Genomic DNA, 21,699 nt, shown 5'->3' with positions numbered 1-21,699 from the left:
TCACCTGTATCCTGTGTGGGTTAAAAAAAAAGCGTTATTCGGCTTTAATAAGAGAAACCAGAGGCGTGTTCAGGAGAGCGAGTGATCGCGGTCGCTCGCTAAACTGGTTTTTGCGTCTAACGTTAGATGTCCTCACTGGTATATCACTGTGTGAGTCCAACACCGGATATTGGTACTGTCGTAGCGATACATCTTGCTACATAATAGTGGTACTACGACTGAACGACGGTAATCAAATTGTTTTAACATATAACTCAAAGTTATATCTGATAATTAAGCAATTGTAGGTCTATTCTTAAAGGCTCAGACCCAAGTTTCAGCTAGTGAAAATGGACACTAAGTTTAGTTAATCTACAAATTTACACATCTACACATTTGAATAAGGTCATAACATAGAGAAACTAAAGTCTGTGATGTTTAAACAGGAATATACTTTTTAAAAATAACTACAGCTTGTCTCGATAACCATTACTTCTCAGATGAACGTGTATTTTGGGGTATTCCAAAAACCTGGATGACCGGGGCCCCGTTCCAAGGAAGCGATTTAAGCGCTAAGATCATCTTAGTTGCATAAGGTAGTTATGCACTTAAGGTGATCTTAGGACTAAGAGCGGTTCGTGGAACTGGGCCCAGAACCATTTCGAGTGTTCGTTTAATTTAAATTATAAAAAAACCCGGCTTTAATAGTAGTGTTTAAAAACTAGGGTCTGTTACTTTAATGCTTTTAGCAATCAGTGGTTGCGGGATTACAAACAGTGATTGCAGGATAAAAAAAAAAAAAAAAAAAAAAAAAAAAAAAAAATATATATATATATATATATATATATATATATATATATATATATATATATATATATATATATATATATATATATATATATATATATATATATATATATACAGTAATATATATTCTTTTCAATAAAGAATTTGTATACTGTTTTTGCAGACGCCCAGACGTACAACTTTCCGTCATGTGAGAAGAACTTTACGGCCGTCACGGTATCGGAGACGCTGCCGGCGTGGCAATTGATTACCACCGTCAACTGCTCCGACGTAGACACCGGCCCGGCAGGCACCATCACCTTCGTGATGACAACAGGCAACACCAACCAGTTCTACGTTAACAGCAACACCGGACAAGTTAAGAACAAAAAGAAGTTCAATGCTGATTTCGTCAAATTTTACCCGGTTAGTTGACTGAAAAACGATAACAGCAGTGATAGCAACAGCAATGGCTTGACAGTAATGATAATATAGGAATTACGCGGAATTAAGGTTAAGTTTAGAATTGGAGTTACATTTGGATTTAGGGGTTATGGTTAGTGCTAGGGTTATAGCTACGATTAATGCTAGACTTACGGTTAAGAATAGAGTTAAGGGTTAGGTTTGGGTTAAGATTACGGATATGCTTAAGGTTTGTGTTAGGGTTAATAAGTTCGTTATGGTTAAGATTACGCTTTGGGTTAGAGTTACAGTTAGATCTGGGTTGTTAGGGTTAGGTTAGAGTTGAGGTTATAGTTAGGGTTAGCTTGGGTTAAGGATAAACATAGGGTTATGTTTTGGGATAGTTTGAGTTGTGGCTATAGTTAGGGTTAAGGATAAACACAAGATTAGGGTTAGGTTAGTGTTGGGGCTATAGTTAGGGTTAGCTAGGGTTAATGAAAAACATAGGGTTAGTTTTAGGGTTAAAATATAATAATAATAATAATAATAATAATAATAATAATAACATATATATAAAAATTGTTTGTGTGTGATATATGTTTTTCGAATTTCAAAGAATACATAAAATAACCGTCGTGCATTAAGACATTTTATTTTTGGCGGCAAGCCTATGAGTTGTGGGTATTGTTGACATTCCTGTCGTTTGTTTCCTCAGATCACTGTGGAAGTCAGAGACCAAGCAACACCCGCCTTGACGACGACGGTTAAAATTACCGTCTCTGTGACGTCAGTGAACGACAACTCCCCGCGACTGAAGAACCTGCCTGCGTCGATCAATGTAAGGGAGGATACTCCGGTAGGAACAAAGATCGCCGGCTGCACCATCTTCGACGCTGACTTCAAGTGGGATGGGTCAGGCGGTCTTGGCGGGATTGCCAGGGTGGAAATTAAAAGTAATTTGGTATTTCATTAGTACTAGTGCAGTAATATATATACCATACCTCGACGAAAATTAGTTTTTATTGCCTATGGCTTAAGCACTACACGGAAGGGTGGGGTGGGGGTGTGGGGTGTGGGGGGTGTGTGTTGCCCAGTGATATAGCGTTCGCTTGATGCGCGGTTGGTATGGGATTTATCCCCGTCGGTCCAGTCAGTGCACCACGACTTGTATATCAAAGTCCGTGGTATGTGTTATCCTGTCTGTGGGATGATGGGTATAGAAGATTCCTTGCTACTAGGAAAGATGTAGCGGGTTTCCTCTCCAAGACAATATGTGACAATATTTTACCAAATGTTTGACATCCAATAGCCGATGATTAATGTGCTCTAGTGGTGTCGTTAGACAAAACAAACACATATACGTTTTATTGTGCTAATAAATGTATTATTTTTAGGACACCCAGAATTACATTTAAAGTTTTGATTTCTATACATAATTTAAAAAACATATTTACCTTAAGCTTTCGACATTAAACAATATATACATGTACTATCTGTCTATCTGTCTTTCTGTCCATCTATCTGTCTATTTGTCTATTTGTCTATCTGTCTGTTTATCTATCTGTCTATCTGTCTGTCTTTCTATCTATTATCTGTCTGTATGTCTGTCTGTCTATCTGTCTGTCTGTCCATCTATTTGTCTATATGTCTGTCTATCTGTCTGTCTATATGTCTGTCTATCTATCTGTCTTTATGTTTATCTGTTTGTCTATCTTTCTGTCTGTCTGTGTATTTGTCTTTGTATCTATCTATATGTCTGAGTGCTCCGCAAGACTCAATGGGTAGGTGTAAACCACTTGCACCGACCAGTGATCCATAACTGGTTCAACAAAGGCCATGGTTTGTGCTATCCTGCCTGTGGGAAGCGCAAATAAAAGATCCCTTGCTGCCTGTCGTAAAAGAGTAGCCTATGTGGCGACAGCGGATTTCCTCTAAAAAAATCTGTGTGGTCCTTAACCATATGTATATGTCTGACGCCATATAACCGTAAATAAAATGTGTTGAGTGCGTCGTTAAATAAAACACTTCTTTCTTTCTATCTATATGTCTGTCTGTCTGTCTATCTATCGGTATGTCTGTGTATCTGTGTATTTGTTTGTTTATCTATCTATCTATCTATCTGTCTGTCTGTCTGTCTGTCTGTCTGTCTGTGTCTGTATGTATGTCTGTCTGTCTGTCTGTCTATCTATCTATCGGTCTGTCTGTCTGTCTGTCTCTATCTGTCTGTCTGTCTGTCTGTCTGCCTGTCTATCTATATATCTATCTATATGTCTGTCTGTATGTCTGTCTGTCTATCTATCTATCGGTATGTCTATGTATCTGTTTGTCTATCTATCTATCTATCTATCTATCTATCTATCTATCTATCTATCTGTCTGTCTGTCTGTCTCTCCGTCTGTCTGTCTGTCTGTCTATCTATCCATCTATCTATCTATCTATCGGTATGTCTGTGTATCTGTTTGTCTATCTGTCTATCTATCTATCTATCTATCTATCTATCTATCTATCTATCTATCTATCTATCTATCTATCTCTCTATCTATCTATTGATCTATCTATATATCGATCAATCTGTCTATCGATCTATCTATCGATCTATATTTCTAGTTGCCTATCTATCTATCTATCTATCTATCTATCTATCTATCTATCTATCTATCTATCTATCTATCTATCTATCTCTATATATATATATATATATATATGTGTGTGTGTGTGTGTGTGTGTGTGTGTGTGTGTGTGTGTGTTTTATTGATTGATTGATTATGTTTGCACCACGACTGGTATATCAAATGTCGTGGTATGTCATATCGTGTGTGTGGAATGGTGCATAAACAAAATCCTTTCTAAGACTATCAGTTACCAAATGTTTGACATCCAATAGCCGGTGATTAATAAACCAATGTGCTCTAGAGGTGTTGTTAAACAAAACAAACTTTAACTATTGATTATGTTTAGACGGAAACATAGGCAAGAAATTTGCGATCGACAGCCAGACGTGCGACATCTACGTGCAGGCGCCCCTAAACTACGAGTGGAAGAACTGGTACCGACTGATGCTCATCGTGCAGGACCTCGACCCAGACTACCCTAAGCTGAATGTCGGCTTCATCAACATCAACGTCATCGACGTCAACGATCGACCACCGGTCGGTACACATTTGTCTGTCTGCCTGTGCGTGTGTTTGTGTGTATGTCTGTGTGTGAGTGAGTGAGTGAGTGAGTGTGTGTGTGTGTGTGTGTGTGTGTGTGTGTGTGTGTGTGTGTGTGTGCGTGTACGTGAAGTACGTAAACGATCGACTACCTGTTTGTACATAATATAATGTCTGGCTGCCTGTGCGCGCGCGCGTGTGTGTGCTGTGTACGTGTGGGTGAAGAACGTAAACGATCGACCACCGGTGTGTACATAAGTTTCTTTCTGCCTGTGTGTTTGTGTGCCTGTATGTACGTACGTATATACCATGTATATGTGTGTTTATGTATATATGTATGTATTGATGTATGTATGTATGCATGTATGTATGTTTATGTATATATGTATGTATTGATGTATGTATGTATGTATGTTTATGTATATATGTATGTATGTATGTATGTATGTATGTATGTATGTTTAGGTCAGTTTCATCATCTATTAAAACATTTATTTCAAAAACACTTTTCTCAATTTCTGTGTCTGTGTATATGCGTTTGTGCGTGCATTTATTCGTGCATACGTGTATATATGTTTGGATGTATGTGTGCACGTACATATAAATTTAAAATTAATTCAGCAGTCACAACACAAGAAAACAAGCAAAAGACAAAACATAAAACCCACAAGCCCCCTCCCCCCAAAAAAAACCTCCCAACAAATCCAAACAACAACAATAACAACAACAAAAAAGAACAACAACCAAACATTGTGATGTGACATAAGAATATCGGTATGGCTATTTCGTGAGCCAGTGTTTGAAAGGTGTCGTGTTTGCCATTGCAGTGGTGTTCTAAGTACATGAAGGTGACGTCTATCCCAGAATCTACTAATGCAGGGACGGTCCTGGCGTCCATCCCGTGCGTGGACAAGGATTCCGGCAGCGGAGGACAGCTTGTTTACACAGCATATGGCGGTATGCACGATCAACTCCGTCCCTAATTATCAGTGACGGATACAGGGGGGAGGAGGTGCGTGAACCACTCCCAGCTGCTGCAATGTAATAATTACCCAAGCGTACACAGATTATAATTAATTATGGAAACGTGATAGCCGTTCAATCACCCGTTGGGTATTGCCTCCTCCCTCCAAAAACATTCTGGATCCTTCACTGATACAACAAAATGACTGATACTAATATGATCTATATTAATATCTTTCTCCTTCTCTCACGCTGTCTGTCTGTCTCTGTTCTTTCTTTGTCACTGCCTCCCTTGCTCTCCCTATATCCATCTCTATCACTCTCTTTTTCTTCTCATTCTCTCTCTTTACTATCTCTGTCTCTTACACTGTCACTATCTGTTTTTGTATCCGCCTCTGTTTTTTTATTTGTATGATCATCAACATCATAATCATTATCATCACCACCACAAAGATCACCACCACCCACACCATCATTATCATCATCACCACCATCATCATCCTTGTCATCATTGTCATTCTCCTCCATCATCATCACCATCATCGTCCTTGTCCTCCTCCTCCTCATCATCACCACCATCACCATCATCATCTTGTCATAATTGGCATCATCATCCTACTCCTCATCACCATCACCATCATCACCACCACCACCACCACCACCACCATCACCATCATCATCATCACCACCACCATCATCATCATCATCACCACCACCACTACCATCATCATCATCACCACCACCACCATCACCATTATCACCACCACCATCACCATTATTACCACCTCCATAACCATCACCATCATCACCACCACCATCAGCAGCAGCACCATCACCAACACCGCCACCATCATTATCATCAGCACCACCACCATCATCCTCCTCCTCCTATCAGTAGTAAGCCTCCTCCTGTATGCAGGCAACACGAGCGTGCTCGACGTGGTCCCCAACACGAACATCGTCTCTCTGGTGAAAGCCGTGGACGTGGACACGGAGCCGCAGTCGTACGAGCTGCTCGTCAACATCTCCGACAAGGGCGTGCCCGCGCTCTGGAAGACCGCCAGCGTCGTGTTGTACGTGGACGACGTGGACGACAACCCGCCTGTCTGGACGTCCGCCAACCCGCTCCTCATTGGTGAGAAAAGTGTACTTTCTGTCAGGCCCAACATGGTGGGATAGGGACCGTATGACTAATAGAACAAAGTTTAGAGGACATGCTTGTAGGGAGGGAAGGGCAGCATACACATAATGATCCAGTCAATCGGAGGAACACACCGGACTAAGTTGCAACATAAATTTCTTTAGTATTTAAAAAAAATAAAAATATATAGAGGTAATAATACATGAGTGGCCGTTAAATACCATTTATCTCATAACGAGTTGTTTTAAAATGTATCTAACGAGCGAAAGAGAGTTTGATACGATTTTAAACAACGAGTTGTGAGATAAATGGTATCTATCGGACACGAATGTATTATTCTATTTCTTACATATCCTCAAAAAAAGAGCAAACTTTAACATCTCTTTGCACTTGTAACTGACTTACGCGTCACAGACACATGATTGTCAGGTTAACGATACGTCACAGTGTAATCGATTTCATCGTGTTGTTTTTCATTGGATATATAGCATTGGTGACCTGGTCATCTCCTAGGAGCAGTCAGTCGTATGTCTTGAAATTGTTAACACACGTACGTGTGTAAACAAGTATGTGTTAACGCATGATGTTCTCACCGACGGGTGTGTAAGAAAATATATAAAATTATGACATACTAAGTCTACCAAACACTGAGACAAGGAAATTATGACATACTAAGTCTACCAAACTCTGAGACAAGGAAATTATGACATACTAAGTCTACCAAACTCTGAGACAAGGAAATTATGACATACTAAGTCTACCAAACTCTGAGACAAGGAAATTACTACTTTTTGTCTTTTAAAGGTTGGGGGGGGGGGGGGGGGGGGGGGGGGGGGGGGGGGGGGGGACGTAGTCCAGTGGTATGGCGCACGTCTGATGCGCGGTCTGTCTAGGATTGATCACCGTCGGTGGGCCAATTGAGCTATTTCTCGTTCCAGCCAGTGCACCACGACTGGTATATCAAAGGCCGTGGTGTGTACTATCCTGTCTGTGGGATGGTGCATACGATCCTATTTGTGCTTATATTCATCAATCATTCTTCAGGTGTGTTTTGTGTGTGTGTGTTTTTATTATTTATTTATTTATTATTTATTTATTTTAATATGAGAGTATTATTTCAGCGATACCCGAGTCGACTGATATTGGAACCTCCGTAGGCCAAGCGGAAACTACCGACGACGATTTGACAGAACAGTTTAAAAATGTGACGTACGGCATAGAAACGGCGCCAGTGCCTAATTGGTTTAACATCGACTCAGGGACAGGTAACTTAATTTCAGTACTATTTATGTGGCGACATATTGTAAAGCAGCTACATAGGGTTGACCTGTCAGGAAAGACGGGTGTGTTGAGTGGACAGAGTATCAATCTTAAATGCAATCTGATGTCTTAAATGTGAAATAAGACACTAGTTGTTTATTATTATTACATTTTAAACATAAAATATGTGTGTGTGTGTGTCTCTCTCTCTCTCTCTCTCTCTCTCTCTCTCTCTCTCTCTCTCTCTCTCTCTCTCTCTCTCTCCTATTTAAATTTGTGTGGAAACAAATCCATATTTTTTAAACATCATCGATTCCACCCATACAAACATAAATGCACATTTAATAATCATTACTGTTTGTATTTAAAGGTGTCATATATGTGACGGGACCACTTGATCGAGAGACAAAGCCTGTGGTTGAGTTCGACATGTTTGCCTATTCCAGCGATAAGTACACCGACAGGGTAATATCCCAAGTCAACATCACCCTCACTGACGTCAACGACGTCGCTCCAGTTTTTACCCAGGTAAAGAAATATTACGGACGCCATTTTAATATATTAGTCTCGGTGGTGGGAGACTATGGCGACCCATGCCCCTAATGGTAGTGTCACACTACCAACTGTCAGCTGATAGTTGTCCAACTTTCTGCTGTCACGACTTCTACGACCATCCAGTTGCTAGTCTGAGCGCTACGATTCTCGTCGTATAACCCATTATTTTTTTAATCTGAGCGCACCCGTCGTAAGTCGGAAGTTGGAGAAATTACAACGCAAACTTCGAGTTGGCCAAGTTCCTGCTGGCAGCTGACAGTTTGAGACTAGCATTAAATGACAGAAAAGCGTAATTAAACCTCCCACTGTCCGAGAAGAATTGTTTAATTTTCTAAATAGCAAATTTCAATTAAACCAATCACATGTTCCAGAGATATCTGTGTATAGCATTGTTAGCATGATATCGTATATCAAGAATACAACGACAAGTGCATCATTTTTGTGAAATCATCTTGAAAGGTGGTTGAGAATATATCTAATTGATCTGCAAGTATGTTGTTCATATTTCCCACCGCCAAAACGTATGTTTTAATACCAAAATCATCTCAATATGTGAAATATTGCCAGAGATATAGCCTCGTTAATATAATGGCAGCTATCTTGGAAAATCGCCGCCATTGGAAACGCATGCAATGCTGAATGTGTAATCAGGTGGTTTCATAATCTAGCCTTGTGAACTAATGTTACCCTGCCGGTACCGGTATCCCCTATATAAGTAACCGTGTTTGCAGGACTATTAGCAACATCTACAGTATAACGATATAATAACTAAAACTTGCTTGCGGCCTTCTATTATCATAACATTAATAATTATTATATTTATTTATCGAACCATCCCCTGACAGACCTGATCGTTACCAGTCATCCCCGTCCAGGCGCGGATTCAGGCGGGGCCCCTATTTTTGGTCAAACAATATTATATATATTTCAGAATACACAAAAAATGCAAACTTATCCTGTCTACCTGTCAAGGACCTTTAAATTATATTTTCAAAAACAACAACGGGTTTTGGACCTCCTCTATTAAAAAATCCTGGATTCGCGCCTGCCGTCCCAATATCAATTAAAGGGTATGTTCTAAGTTTGCTCCCCATCCAGTACCGTGACGATTTGGTGATGGATTTGGTTTATATAATAAGTAGCTGTTATTAACCGTTGGTTCTCTGTTTCGAGTCTGGTAACCGGTCTTTGTTACAGAATATCTACACAGCGACGTTGACTGAAACAGACGCGCCGACGACGTCAGTTGCGCAGATAGTGGCACAAGACCCGGATGAGGGATTGGGCGGACAATTCACTTATAGCATTGCAGGTAAATTAAAATAATAATAATAGTAATAATAATAATAATAATAATAATAATAATAATAGAAATAATAATAATAAAAAGATAATAATGAAAAGATAATAATAAAATAAAATACATTGTAAAAAGTAAAAATAAATATTTTTAAATTAATGGTCAAAAGAGATTATTGTTATCATTTATTTTAAGTCAAAGAATAGTTCTAAATTTATAACACAGTTTTGAATTATAAAATGTTATTTATGTATTTCATACAAATATTCAATATGAACAGTATACCTCCTATAAGCTGCTGTTCGCCAAATAGCGAATACATCTACATTTTTGATTAAATCGCCAAAACGTTAACGAGAATCAAATAATTACTACTGTTTAAAGAGTGTTAATTTCATTATATTTTGCTTGGTGAATTTGATTATAGATTTACTAACCATAATGTACGCGCAAAATAACTATAAAGGTCAATTCATACTTTGTAATTCAGATAATGTAAAAATATTTGATTTGCCGAAAACCCTTCAAAATGGCTACAAACTCTGAATAGTCGCTTAAACGTGACAGACCCTAGTTTTACACATTACGACGTTTTGTTTTCTCACTATTAACGCCGTTTTTGATCATTAAAATTATAAGTACTTTCATTTTATTATTTAGAATATTCAGTTCCATGTATCTGAAGTGGTGCTGGCCATTCAGATTTTTTTAATACCCCAAAATGCATTTTTCATCATTCTTAAAACACACGTTCGTCTGAGAAGTAATGGTGATCAAGACAAGCTATTATTTTTAGACTGTAGAGTTGCACGTTGTACTTGCAGGTAGCACATTCGACATCGACTCGAGTGGTTTGGTAACCCTGGCGGAGAGCATCAACAACAAGGACACACTGACGTACATCGTGACGGTCACCGCTACGGACAAAGGCTCGCCCAATCTCCAGTCCAGCGCCTATCTGCATGTTACCGTCACCCCCGTTAACGAGTTCCCGCCGACTATCACTCTTGTTCCGTCACAATCAGTGCCGGAGAGTACTGCGCCAGGTAAGACACCCCCCACCCCTCCACCTCCCAACTAGCTCGAGTGACCTGTAGCCCTCCCTTTATTAATATGTTGTAGGGGAGGGATAGATGTGTGTAATACTTCGGCAGTCTCCAATGACCCAATGGTAGCCAGCTACTGTGTCTAAAATACAAATTTGTTTCCTAAATCTGTTGCCACGGAGCTTTAGTTTGATTATTCTCGAGTCCAGTCATGACATTAAACGTACATGTTGTTGATCAGTAACAACGCTTCACGAAGAAACCCGACGCCTCTATGCGAAACGAACCTGCACTTTACTTTCTTGTGGTGACGTAGAGCAAAGTGTGTGCCCACGTGACACGTTGGTAAGGATAATCGATCATTGGAACTACACCAATCAACATCTCACCCCACACTGTAGGACCAGGATTAGGTTCTGGCAGGATGGGTGGGCGGGGGTTCAAAACCTACCTTCTCCAGTCGAATTTTCTGCTCTCTTTTTTTTTTGCACAATTTTCAGCATATGCACCTTGTAACTTCCAAGTGAATACCACTAGTGTATACTTAGTTGTTTTAAAGCTGGGGTGTAAGTTTGTAACGAACAGGTTTGAGAATGGTATACTATTTCGTTTTAATTAATTTTATAAAAACAAAAAATAATGTATAGCTTGATATACGGATTGTGTGATGGACGGACAACCGATCGGACCGACAAACTGATGAAACGTGAATGGATTATTCGAGGGGTAGACAGATATTGATATTTTTATTTTGACAATCTCTAAATACATTCCTTGAACTAAGATTTGTGTAGAAATATGAAATTAAAATATATAATATATCTGTCTTTTAGATAAGTATGAACATGTTGTTTCATAGACTAAAGTTTGTTTGCACTAGAGTACAATGATTTATTAATCATAGGCTATTGGATATATGTCAGACATTTGTTAATTTTGACAAATAGTCTTAGAGAGGAAACCCGCTACAGTTTTCCATTTGTAGCAAGGGATCTTTTATATGCACTTTCCCACAGGCAGGAGAGCACATACCACGGCCTTTGATAAGTAGTGGTGTACCAGTTGGAACGAGAAAATCCAAATCCATATCAGTTGAATGAATCTACCTTGTGTTTCGATCCTGCGATGCAAGTACCTCAGGCGAGCACTCAATCGACTGAGCTAAATCCTGCCCCTTTTGTATTGAAGTATGATATTAAAAGATATACCATATTTGCCTTTTAAATACGTCTCACATGCTGTTTCATAGACCAATGCTAATCAATCTATTTGACTGCTGTAATTTCAGGATCCGAACTGTTCCAGGTGATGGCGACTGACGGGGACTCTGGACACGATGGTATGATCACCTTCAGTCTCGGCACTCCCCTTTCACCATTCGTGATCGACGCTTCGTCTGGGCGATTCAAAACGTGGGACACGCTCGACAGAGAGACCGACCCATCATGGGACATTGTTGTCATAGCAACTGACCAGTCGCAGACAGCTTCCAAGTCGACGTCAATCACTGTGCACATCGACGTGAACGACGTTAACGATAATGCGCCAACTTGCAACCACGTGCCGGCGATAATCGTTACAGACAGTTACAGGCTGGGCGATCAACTCACTCAGCTGGTGTGCTCAGACAAAGACGAAGGGATAAACGCACAGTTCATGTTCAGCATCTCTGAAGGAAATGTCGGTGGAATCTTTTCCCTGACAGGGAATTCTGGATCCCTGTCGTTGGTGACGGCCGTCGACAGAACCCAGACCAGAAAGTATGTGTTGAGTATCGACATCGTGGACAAAGGAAGTCCAGCTAAAACAGGCACAGTGACCGTAGTTGTTGTTGTCGAAAGCGAGAACGTCAACGCTCCGGCTTTCCCTACACCTTCTGTTGACGCCTACCTAGACAGGACCTCTCCAACAGACTACATAGTTGCTACAGTAACTGCTTCAGATGCTGACCCTGGCGTTAATGGCGAAATCACTTATTCCATCACAGGAGGAAATGCAGGTGGATACTTCCTTATCGACAAATTGAGCGGCGATATAAAGTTAGCCTGGGCTCCGCCGAATAATCTCGTCAGCCTTGTGATTACTGCAACGGATAAAGGAACGCCCAGTAAATCAGACACAATGACAGTAAACGTGTTTGTCAATCCTGCCGTGCCATCGGGTCCTTTACAATACACGTTTTCGGTATTAGAAGGCAAACCCAGTGACACCACAGTGGGCGTGGTCACCGGAAGTGTAGCCACTGTTGGATACACAATCAAGGGAGGGAATTTCGGGAATAACTTTAAAATAGTGAAGACGGCAAATGGCGACGGTGAGGTACAGACAACAAAATCTTTGAACAGAGAGGAGTATCCCGTGTACCAGCTGACCGTCGAGGAAGATATGGGAGCGACTGTCGTGGCAGACATACAGATTCAAATCGACGTCGGGGACATCAATGACAACCCGCCTGTTCTGCAAGTTGCTTCCTTGGCCATCAACGTCGTGGAAATGACGCCAGTTGGTCAGCGTGTTGGTAAAATCATCGCCACGGACAAAGACGTTGGATCCCTGTCATACGAAATATCTCCACCAGGGGGTCTCGGTGCCTCTCTGTTTTCTGTAGACCCCGACGGAACTCTCAGAGTCAGGACGTCTCCAGATTTCGAAACGACACCCTCCACGACTTTCAAGATCGTTGTCAGAGACGACGGCACGCCACAGAAGTCGGCAGAGGCTGATGTTACTGTCACCATCATAGATGTCGCGGAAACCATTACCGGAAGTACAGGCACCGGAAGCTCCACCATCATTTCTGCTGAATGCGCGACCACAGCTAAATCAGGAACTCTCGTCCTAACACTGACGACTCTCCAGTTCGGACTGACCAGTGTCCAGCCTGGCAGTGTCCGATTCGTCACCATGAACAGCGACGGCGTGTTCGACGTCGACAAACAGACGGGGGCGACGACGGTGAGGAAACCGGACATGCTGTACCCCGAGTCTCGATACATCATGTGGGTGATCTGCGAGGCCAAAGATCTGAACGGAAGTGCCGTGAGCTCGCTGGCCATCCTCAGGATTGACACGCTGGTGCCCAATGATAACATGTTCGTCATACGAGTTGGAGCCAGTCGCCAGTACCTCGAACTAAACAGGTCAGTGATAAGCATGTTCGGATCGGGGGAGGGCTCGGGCTTGAGAGGGTTAGGGTCGAAAAAAACACCAAAAAACCCACAGAAAGCTTATTTTAAAGCGCATTCGTCGCTGTATATCAGCCTCCATTCAAGTAGCTGCCATTAGACCTCCCCCCTGCAAAAAATCCAGAATCCGTGGGTCACAAGATCGATCCCCGACCCAAACAATACCCTAGGGGCGGGGCGTAGTCCAGTGGTAAAGCATTCGCTTGATGCGCGTTTGGTCTAGGATCGATCCCCGTCGGTGGACCCATTGGGCTATTTCTCGTTCCAGCCAGTGCTTCACAACTGGTGTAACAAAGGCCGTGGTATGTACTATCCTGTCTGTGGGATGGCGCATATAAAAGATCCCTTGCTGCTAATCGAAAAGAGTAGCCTATGAAGTGGCGACAACGGGTTCCTTCTCTAATATTATTTATAGCTCTTACGCTTGTAGCTAATTTACGTGACACAGACAAATGATCGTCATGTTAACTATACGTCACAGTTTAATCTATTTCGCTGGGGGGGGGGGGGGGGGGTCATTGGATGTATGGCATTGGTGACCTAGGAGCAGCCAGTCGTGTGTCTTTAAAATGTTATCAACGTGCATGTGTTAACACGTATGTGCTATCAAAAATAACCAACAGGTATGTAAGAAAATAACATATTAAATACATTTTCTTGTTTATAATATCAGTGTGTGTATATTCAAATGAATCAGTGTGTTTATTGTCGTGTGCTCATGTCGGTAGCAGCCATGTTTTATTTTACTTCATAATATATATATATATTTTTTTTTTGGTACTTGAGAAATTATTGAAAGGTAAAATATGGTTTAGTCTACCACATTAGGATGACAACAAACACTTTGTAAATACAGATACTGATATTATAAATAGGGAAATATATTTAATATGTAATTTTAGTCTTCAAAAAGGGATGTTTTAAGTTTTAAGTTTTAAAAAAACATTTTTTAATTCGTTTTAATTTGAATACTGGAAATGAAATGGTGTTAAATGTTTTTGCTGTTAAGGAATGAAATGAGAAAACACCACACTCATGAATATATATCTTTTGAACACGCAATATGTTTTTTTGTTCTTCAATAGCCTGTCAGAGTATTGGTGTATTTTGTTTTTCGGACGTCAGTATATTACCATGGTATATTACCAATGCTACTGTTTACACACGGTTTTATATCCACATCTGTCCAGGTGTCCATTAGATAAACCATCGGTCTTCGGGTCTACAGTTCGCGTCCCAGTGCCGGTTGTAACCGAGAGTTAGTTTTATTGGCTCAGTGGGGAGGTGAACGACCACTGTTAATCTCTCACTAACCGCTAAGGCCAAAAAAAAAAAATGGTTTGTTTCCGGTCACCCGACCGACCCTAAATTTTGATACCGACCCTGAACTTTTTTTTTCTGCTGGGGTGGGGGGAAGCACACAGAGAAGTTGTGGTCGCGGATCGACAAAGCAGACGACAGAAGTACTCAAGTAGGATAACTCTTACACGTCAGTGTGTGTGTTAAATGGAGGTTGAGGGGTGTGTGTACGTGAGGGGGGGGGGGGGGGGGGGGCAGCAGCGATGGTTTTTATACACCCCCACTGAAATTGGAATCATTAACCAGTGTTCTACGTTGCGACCAAAATGGTCGCCAATGCGACCAAAACGTTGGCGTGGCGACTGATTGAATTTATTATCGTCGCCATCTGGCGACTGACTCCAAAAACGTCTAAGTATTAAATTATTTGCCATGTGCGTTCAGAGTCCTAGCAGCGAAAACAAATGAAATTTGTTGACAGCATTGTGCAGTCGGAACATTTCACTATTTACGAAGTTGTCCGATTGATCACTGTGAATTCCGTATTAATTGTCGGTACAATTCGGAACTCATCGTTGATTTTAGTAATTTGGTGAAAACAATCCAGATACTTACAACACATTCATAAATGATACAAAATGAGTAGTGTCGCACTGTGGCGAGTAACATTTTAAGCTTGGCTAGTAAATTTCGTTTGTCCACTAGCCAAAGAAGAGTAAGTTATAAAACCGAGTGTAGAACACTGTTAATAACACGTGCTCTTATTAGGTACCACGGTAATTGGTGACACACGAGATCGCATGACAATACGGTAACGTGTGTGGCGATTAAACGGCTTTTATTACAAACTGCTAAATACTGTAGGCCTATAGAGGAAAATATATCGTATTATCGTAACTCCAGTCATCTCATACAATGTTGGTTTATTTTCCAAAAACAACAACGTGCGATCTCAACAAAACAATAAAGGATTTCTCGATACCACATGCACAGACTACAAGTCATCGCGTTTTTTCCACATGCAAAGGTGAAGGTCATTTGAAGAAGACTGTACAATTTTCGTTGTTGGCTACTGCTTAGGCCTAGTACCCAGAATTTGTTAATATACACGGGTGTAGCCTGTAGGAAGATATCAAAAAGTGGGGTGGGTGGGTACACACACGTATAAAATTAATATATAAACCATCGATGCCGTTTCCTACGCCAGTGATGTAGATAGGCCTATCAACTGCTGAGCATGGGTAATAATTAAATAAACGGAATATTCAAGAATAACCACTAACATTAAACAGTTCACATTTATTTCAGTGTTTCAGTTAATTGGGAATAAATTAATTTGAGTGATTTTAGCATGGGTCCGTTCAATAGGCTAATAAACATTAAAACTATAAGTCCGTCCCACAGGGAACGCCTTAGCCCGAGTACTCTGACTGTAAGAGAGCTAGACGGACATTTGAACATAAACACGCTCTCATTATTTATGTCCAAATGTCCGTCTAGCTCTCTTACAGTCAGAGTACTCGGGTTAGAAACGCCTTTTTTATTACTATGAAATTTACTACACGTTATTCATTTCTAAGCCGATTGATTTGTAAATTGCACACAAAATTAGTATTGTTTTGTTATTTCCAATACAAGTTGGATAAATCTGTGAACTTTTTGTGCAAACATCTATTGACCAACTTGGACAAATTTGTGAAGTCATCCTATGACAAAACTGGACAAAGCTGTGAAGTTTCTGTGCAGTCATCTACTGACTTTTATTGGTGAAAGGAATAGTTTGAACTTTTTTTGTTTTTCTGTCTTTTGAAAATGGCATGTGAAACTTAAAACTGACATTGACAGTGAGATTGTTTTTATTTCTCTCTGGCTGCAAAGAGTAAACTAAGATTTTTCAGACAGCTTGCCTTCATGTCTTTCATCTTGAGATTGAGTTTTTCTCTAGCAAACACATTTAAGGTAGGGTAACCTCTCTTTGAACAAAAAAAAGAAAAAAAAAAAAAAAAAAAATCCTACCTACCTACCCTACTTTTTTTTGGCCATGTTACCTGAAACAAACTTCTTCTTTTTTTTGGCCTAAGATATAATGATAGACCTCTGTCTAGATGGTCCAGCCGAGGTGTGTGGCCAGCTGAAACGTCGACTGTGAACGATGTTAAATACCAGGATACAGAGTCTCACCGACTACAATCGCTCCTTGCTGGGCTCACGGCGGGTTCCCTGGTGAGACAGGATGTGTTAATATGTTCACGTGTTCATCATATAACCAGTGTTGTGCTTTAAATAAGAGATAGTTTCTAAATTAAGAGTTGATCTACATGACACTCAGTTTCTACTCTTCAGAACTCGGTATCTACTCTTTAGACAGACTTCTTTGTGTGAGTATGTGCGTATCCTGGTGTTCAACAAACCTCGTAGATTACGATATGAGATGTCATTCTAGTCTTCCGCAACTGCCAGTACTGTTCTTAATTGTTACAAGGAGATCGTGTTTTGTGTATTTTGTTTTGCAGGGCGCAGTTCCTGAACATTATCCAACAGCAGTTCCTCATAACATACAGAGTTGGTATATACGAAATACGTGACGAGACCGCCTCTTCATCACGCAGAAAACTTTTGGCTACGCAGTAAGTACCGCCAAATTCGAACATGAATATATGCATATACGTATAATATCCATCACCTAATAATGAAAGGTTTTGACCGTACGATGATAAAGTTTTTTCTTTTTGTTTCACGACATCAGTAGAGCTGATTGATTTATTAATCATCGGAAATTGGATGTGAAACATTTGGTAATTTTGAGTGCAAAACGATCCTTGCGAAGTGCGGCATTGGTTAAGTACAAAAAGTAGTCGGCAGTGCAGATCAAAAGAAAAGCGATCAGAACGATTGTTAAATACTTTATTATATTATAGACAGCGGCAACACAGCACTCGACTATTGACGTCATGGTGTTTTGTATGTTAGTAAATGTTCATATTGCACTGTATTTGAGATCTGTGAAATGTGTAACACACTTCTTCCTTTCTTCAGGTCTGTGGTATTGATGTACGTCGTAACCAATATGGCGGCGGACGGACTCGGCGGCATTCAGACCCCCAAGACGTTTCTCTCCCAGCAGCAGTCGCTACGGGTAAGTGCTTCAAGTTGAACAACTGTCAGATACCCGGTATGCCCTTTTAAAGAACCAGTCTGTAATAGATCACGTCTGAGTTCAGTTATTAAAACAACTCATCCCCCAATTGTTTTATACTTATTTATTTATTTATATATTTTTATTTATATATATATATATATATATATATTTATATAAACAATTCCAACTCAAACACCCAGCCTCCATTTAAAAGATACAAAAAGAAAAACAAGAAAACAATTAACCGCCCAAAAATCCCAAAATAAACGCCTAAAGGGGCGGGACGTAGCCCAGTGGTAAATAGGCCCCACACAGTTTGAATCTAATTAAGCACTGCTCGCTTGAGGTGCTTGCATCGCAGGATCGAACCACCTCGGTGGATCCATTCAACTGATTCGGTTTTTTCGTTCCAACCAGTGCACCACAACTGGTCAAAGGCCGTGGTATGTGCTTTTCTGTCTGTGGGAAAGTGCATATAAAATATCTCTTGCTACATTAGGAAAAATGTAGTCGCTTTCCTCTGATGACTACATGTCAAAATTACCAAATGTTTGACATCCAACAGCCGATGATTAATTAAGCAATGTGCTCTAATGATGTCGTTAAACAAAACAAACTTTCAAACTTTGTTTACAACTAGGGAATGTTTTGGTACGATATAGTAAACTGTTTAATTAGCGCGAGTTGGCGTCACAAGTCTTCTTATCCATGTAGCCTTTGGCGTTGAACACGTTATCATTGCGTAAAAGTTAAAAAATTGCTTTGTTTAACGATACCAGTAGAGCACATTGATTTACAATTACAATATGGCATTGCGATATCGTAAATACTTGCCATCGAAAATGAACGAGCAGGCGTATGCACTCTAAGAATCACGGCACCTTTTAGGCTTCCTTTATTATTGTGCCTCGCAAAACAGAATTCATAACAACAAAACAATTTAGTGTGTTAAATATACGATCAAAACTACTCGTAATATTCGTTAAACATTCTACCCCAATCCCCGTCATCTTGCCATCAATGTGCGTTCGTGGTGTATGCGGGCTTGTGTCGATATGCATATGTTAAGAATAAAGGTCCCTGCCTTAAAAGGACATTCCTGAGTTTGCTGCAATTTTTAAGATGTTATCGACTAACAGCGACTTTTAACGATTGTAATTACATATCAAATATATTTTTCTGCATAAAATATCAGTGGCTGTATATTAAATGTGTTTCTGATCATTCTAATATTTATACTAGGTTAAATTTCATTTTATTTCCTAAAATATTTTGTTTTCGTACGTACGACATTATTACAAGACACAATCCAGTTTGGGCTTCTTACAATTATTAAGACGACCAGAAACACATTGAATATATAGACAATGATATCCTAAACAAGAAAATATATTTAATATGTAAGTTTAATCGTAGAAATATTTTATTAGTCGGAAACATCTTACAATGTAGCAAACTCAGGAATGTCCCTTTAACCCTGCAACAATGAATATTTAGACTACATCGGGTCATATTCCGCTGTCCCGTGACAATTGCTTTGAGACCAAAGTTTGTAGGCGGATTTCAAGTCTATAAGACCTTTTGACAAAAATGTAGGCCCCATGAACCTCGAAGTTATTCCTGCAAACTCCACATGAGGGACAAATCGACGATAGCCCCTGGCGGCCATACCACAAATCGGAAATCGCCGTATCTGACTTAATATATGAGGTAGAGTCATGAATAAGGTATCTACATGTATTTCCATTACGTAGAAGATTCCTAATCTGTTGGTCATTTGAGTCAGCTTGACATTCAAATCTAAAATTAGAACACGTTAGACTCCTCGTAATATTTGGAATAGAATAATGAATGAGGTGACCATTTGCACAAAACACTATTGGAAAGGGCATTTAATTTAACCCAAATTTTTAACAATTCAAAGCTCACTCAATATACCATATTGTGTCTAGGCTGCATGGTTATAAATGTTGATCTTATTCAATACCATTATGAATTTGGTGCATGTGACGGTACATGCTCTTAATTTCTTTTCGCCTGTGGCGATATTAATTGTTTTAGAGGGCCGTGTGCAGTTCCAATATGCACTTAGCCCAGGTGGGCACTTTGTTACGTAATACCTTCGCGCGACCGTGCATCCCAATACACACCCAGCCCAGGTGCGGAGGCCATGTGGCCAGTAGTTACGTAATAACTCCGGTAGTGCTGTTTATGACCAGGGGATTGCTCGCGGAATGGCGACAACCAGTCTGGCGATCTAAGAAAAATATTCCGGCGTGGTCGCTGTGGAAATATCACTTGATAGGGGGAGGGCCGCGATGTACCCCAGGCGATATTCGGATTTTTATGATAAATAGCTAGGGTTTTAGAGATATCGGGGAGAAACATAGGAAGGCTTCCAGGGATCGTTAGTCCGTCCGGACTGGTAATTATATATTTTCTGCTCTGTGTATAACCTTGATGTGATTGATGTGACTTTAAATATTTTAATACTGTATTATACCAATATTATTTAGACGGTGCTGCCGGTCATCTGACGCAGTAATCTGTAGGTTCACTGTCTAAATAATTATTAAAGCTTAGCCAGTCATCCTAGAGGACCTAGGTAAACTGTAGGTTATTGTCTTTATTGTGATAGGTACCAGTATTTTTTCTGTGTTACAAGGTTACTGAATGAGTAGTTAAGGGTTAATTAAAAATTAACCAGTTAGGAATAGAGTTGTAATTCCTTTATTAATTAAGTTCCCCTGGAAGCGTTTCTCAATTATCACACGTTATTGAACGAGTAGTAAGGGTTAATTAAAAATTATTGTCTTTATTGTGATAGGTACCAGTATTAATTCTGTGTTACAAGGTTACTGAATGAGTAGTTAAGGGTTAATTAAAAATTAACCAGTTAGGAATAGAGTTGTAATTCCTTTATTAATTAAGTTCTTCTGGAAGCGTTTCTCAATTATCACACGTGTGGGTGTTGTGTCACGGTGAAGTGATTAGCATATTGTGTAAACTAGACACCTAGAGATTAACTAATTAAATGATCAGTTCTGGGTTGTTATTATTTGTTGTTGTTAATTAACTACTGCGGCAGTACATTTGTCAGCGTAGGTTAATACAGATTCCAAAGTGTATTGTGTTTTTGTTGTGTTTTCTAGTGAACTAAACGTGCTATAATAATATATACTTTATATAAGATCTTATCTCTGATCATACCTAGACGAGCCAGCGGGTATAACTGCCTGTTACAGAGAGATCTAATAGATATACAGTTAGGAGAGATATTTGGACAATCGTGTTTCATTCAGTTACGGGTATTATAGGATCCCCGTGACAGTGCACTAAAAGATAAATTCTTTAAAACATTATGTACATGACATACAAGATCTAGCATTATTTTAATTTATAAAAATTGTTACATTATGTGCTTGTTTCTGAATATTTCTGAAAATTGCATGCCATACCATTTTGTTTCTATCTAAAAATATATAATATTCA

The 21,699-nt window shown here is 39.9% G+C and overlaps 1 protein-coding gene across 1 annotated transcript in view; it reads left to right on the top strand.

Moving 5' to 3' along the window:
- The window catches only part of LOC121367297 (protocadherin Fat 3-like), a 39,979-nt gene extending 21,757 nt beyond the window's left edge, over positions 1–18,222 (top strand). Inside the window, exons 3-14 of the mRNA XM_041491409.1 lie at positions 950–1,191; positions 1,883–2,120; positions 4,126–4,316; positions 5,147–5,276; positions 6,202–6,417; positions 7,545–7,688; positions 8,054–8,211; positions 9,436–9,550; positions 10,363–10,584; positions 11,873–13,772; positions 17,582–17,695; positions 18,105–18,222. Of these exons, the coding sequence (XP_041347343.1) occupies positions 950–1,191; positions 1,883–2,120; positions 4,126–4,316; positions 5,147–5,276; positions 6,202–6,417; positions 7,545–7,688; positions 8,054–8,211; positions 9,436–9,550; positions 10,363–10,584; positions 11,873–13,772; positions 17,582–17,695; positions 18,105–18,222 (3,788 nt within the window). The remainder of the gene's footprint in view (positions 1–949; positions 1,192–1,882; positions 2,121–4,125; positions 4,317–5,146; positions 5,277–6,201; positions 6,418–7,544; positions 7,689–8,053; positions 8,212–9,435; positions 9,551–10,362; positions 10,585–11,872; positions 13,773–17,581; positions 17,696–18,104) is intronic.
- Positions 18,223–21,699: the final 3,477 nt, after the last annotated feature.

The sequence above is a fragment of the Gigantopelta aegis genome, chromosome 3, assembly GCF_016097555.1.
Source record: "Gigantopelta aegis isolate Gae_Host chromosome 3, Gae_host_genome, whole genome shotgun sequence".
In the NCBI taxonomy this organism is placed as follows: domain Eukaryota; kingdom Metazoa; phylum Mollusca; class Gastropoda; order Neomphalida; family Peltospiridae; genus Gigantopelta; species Gigantopelta aegis.
This window is presented reverse-complemented; position numbering and strand designations above follow the sequence as displayed.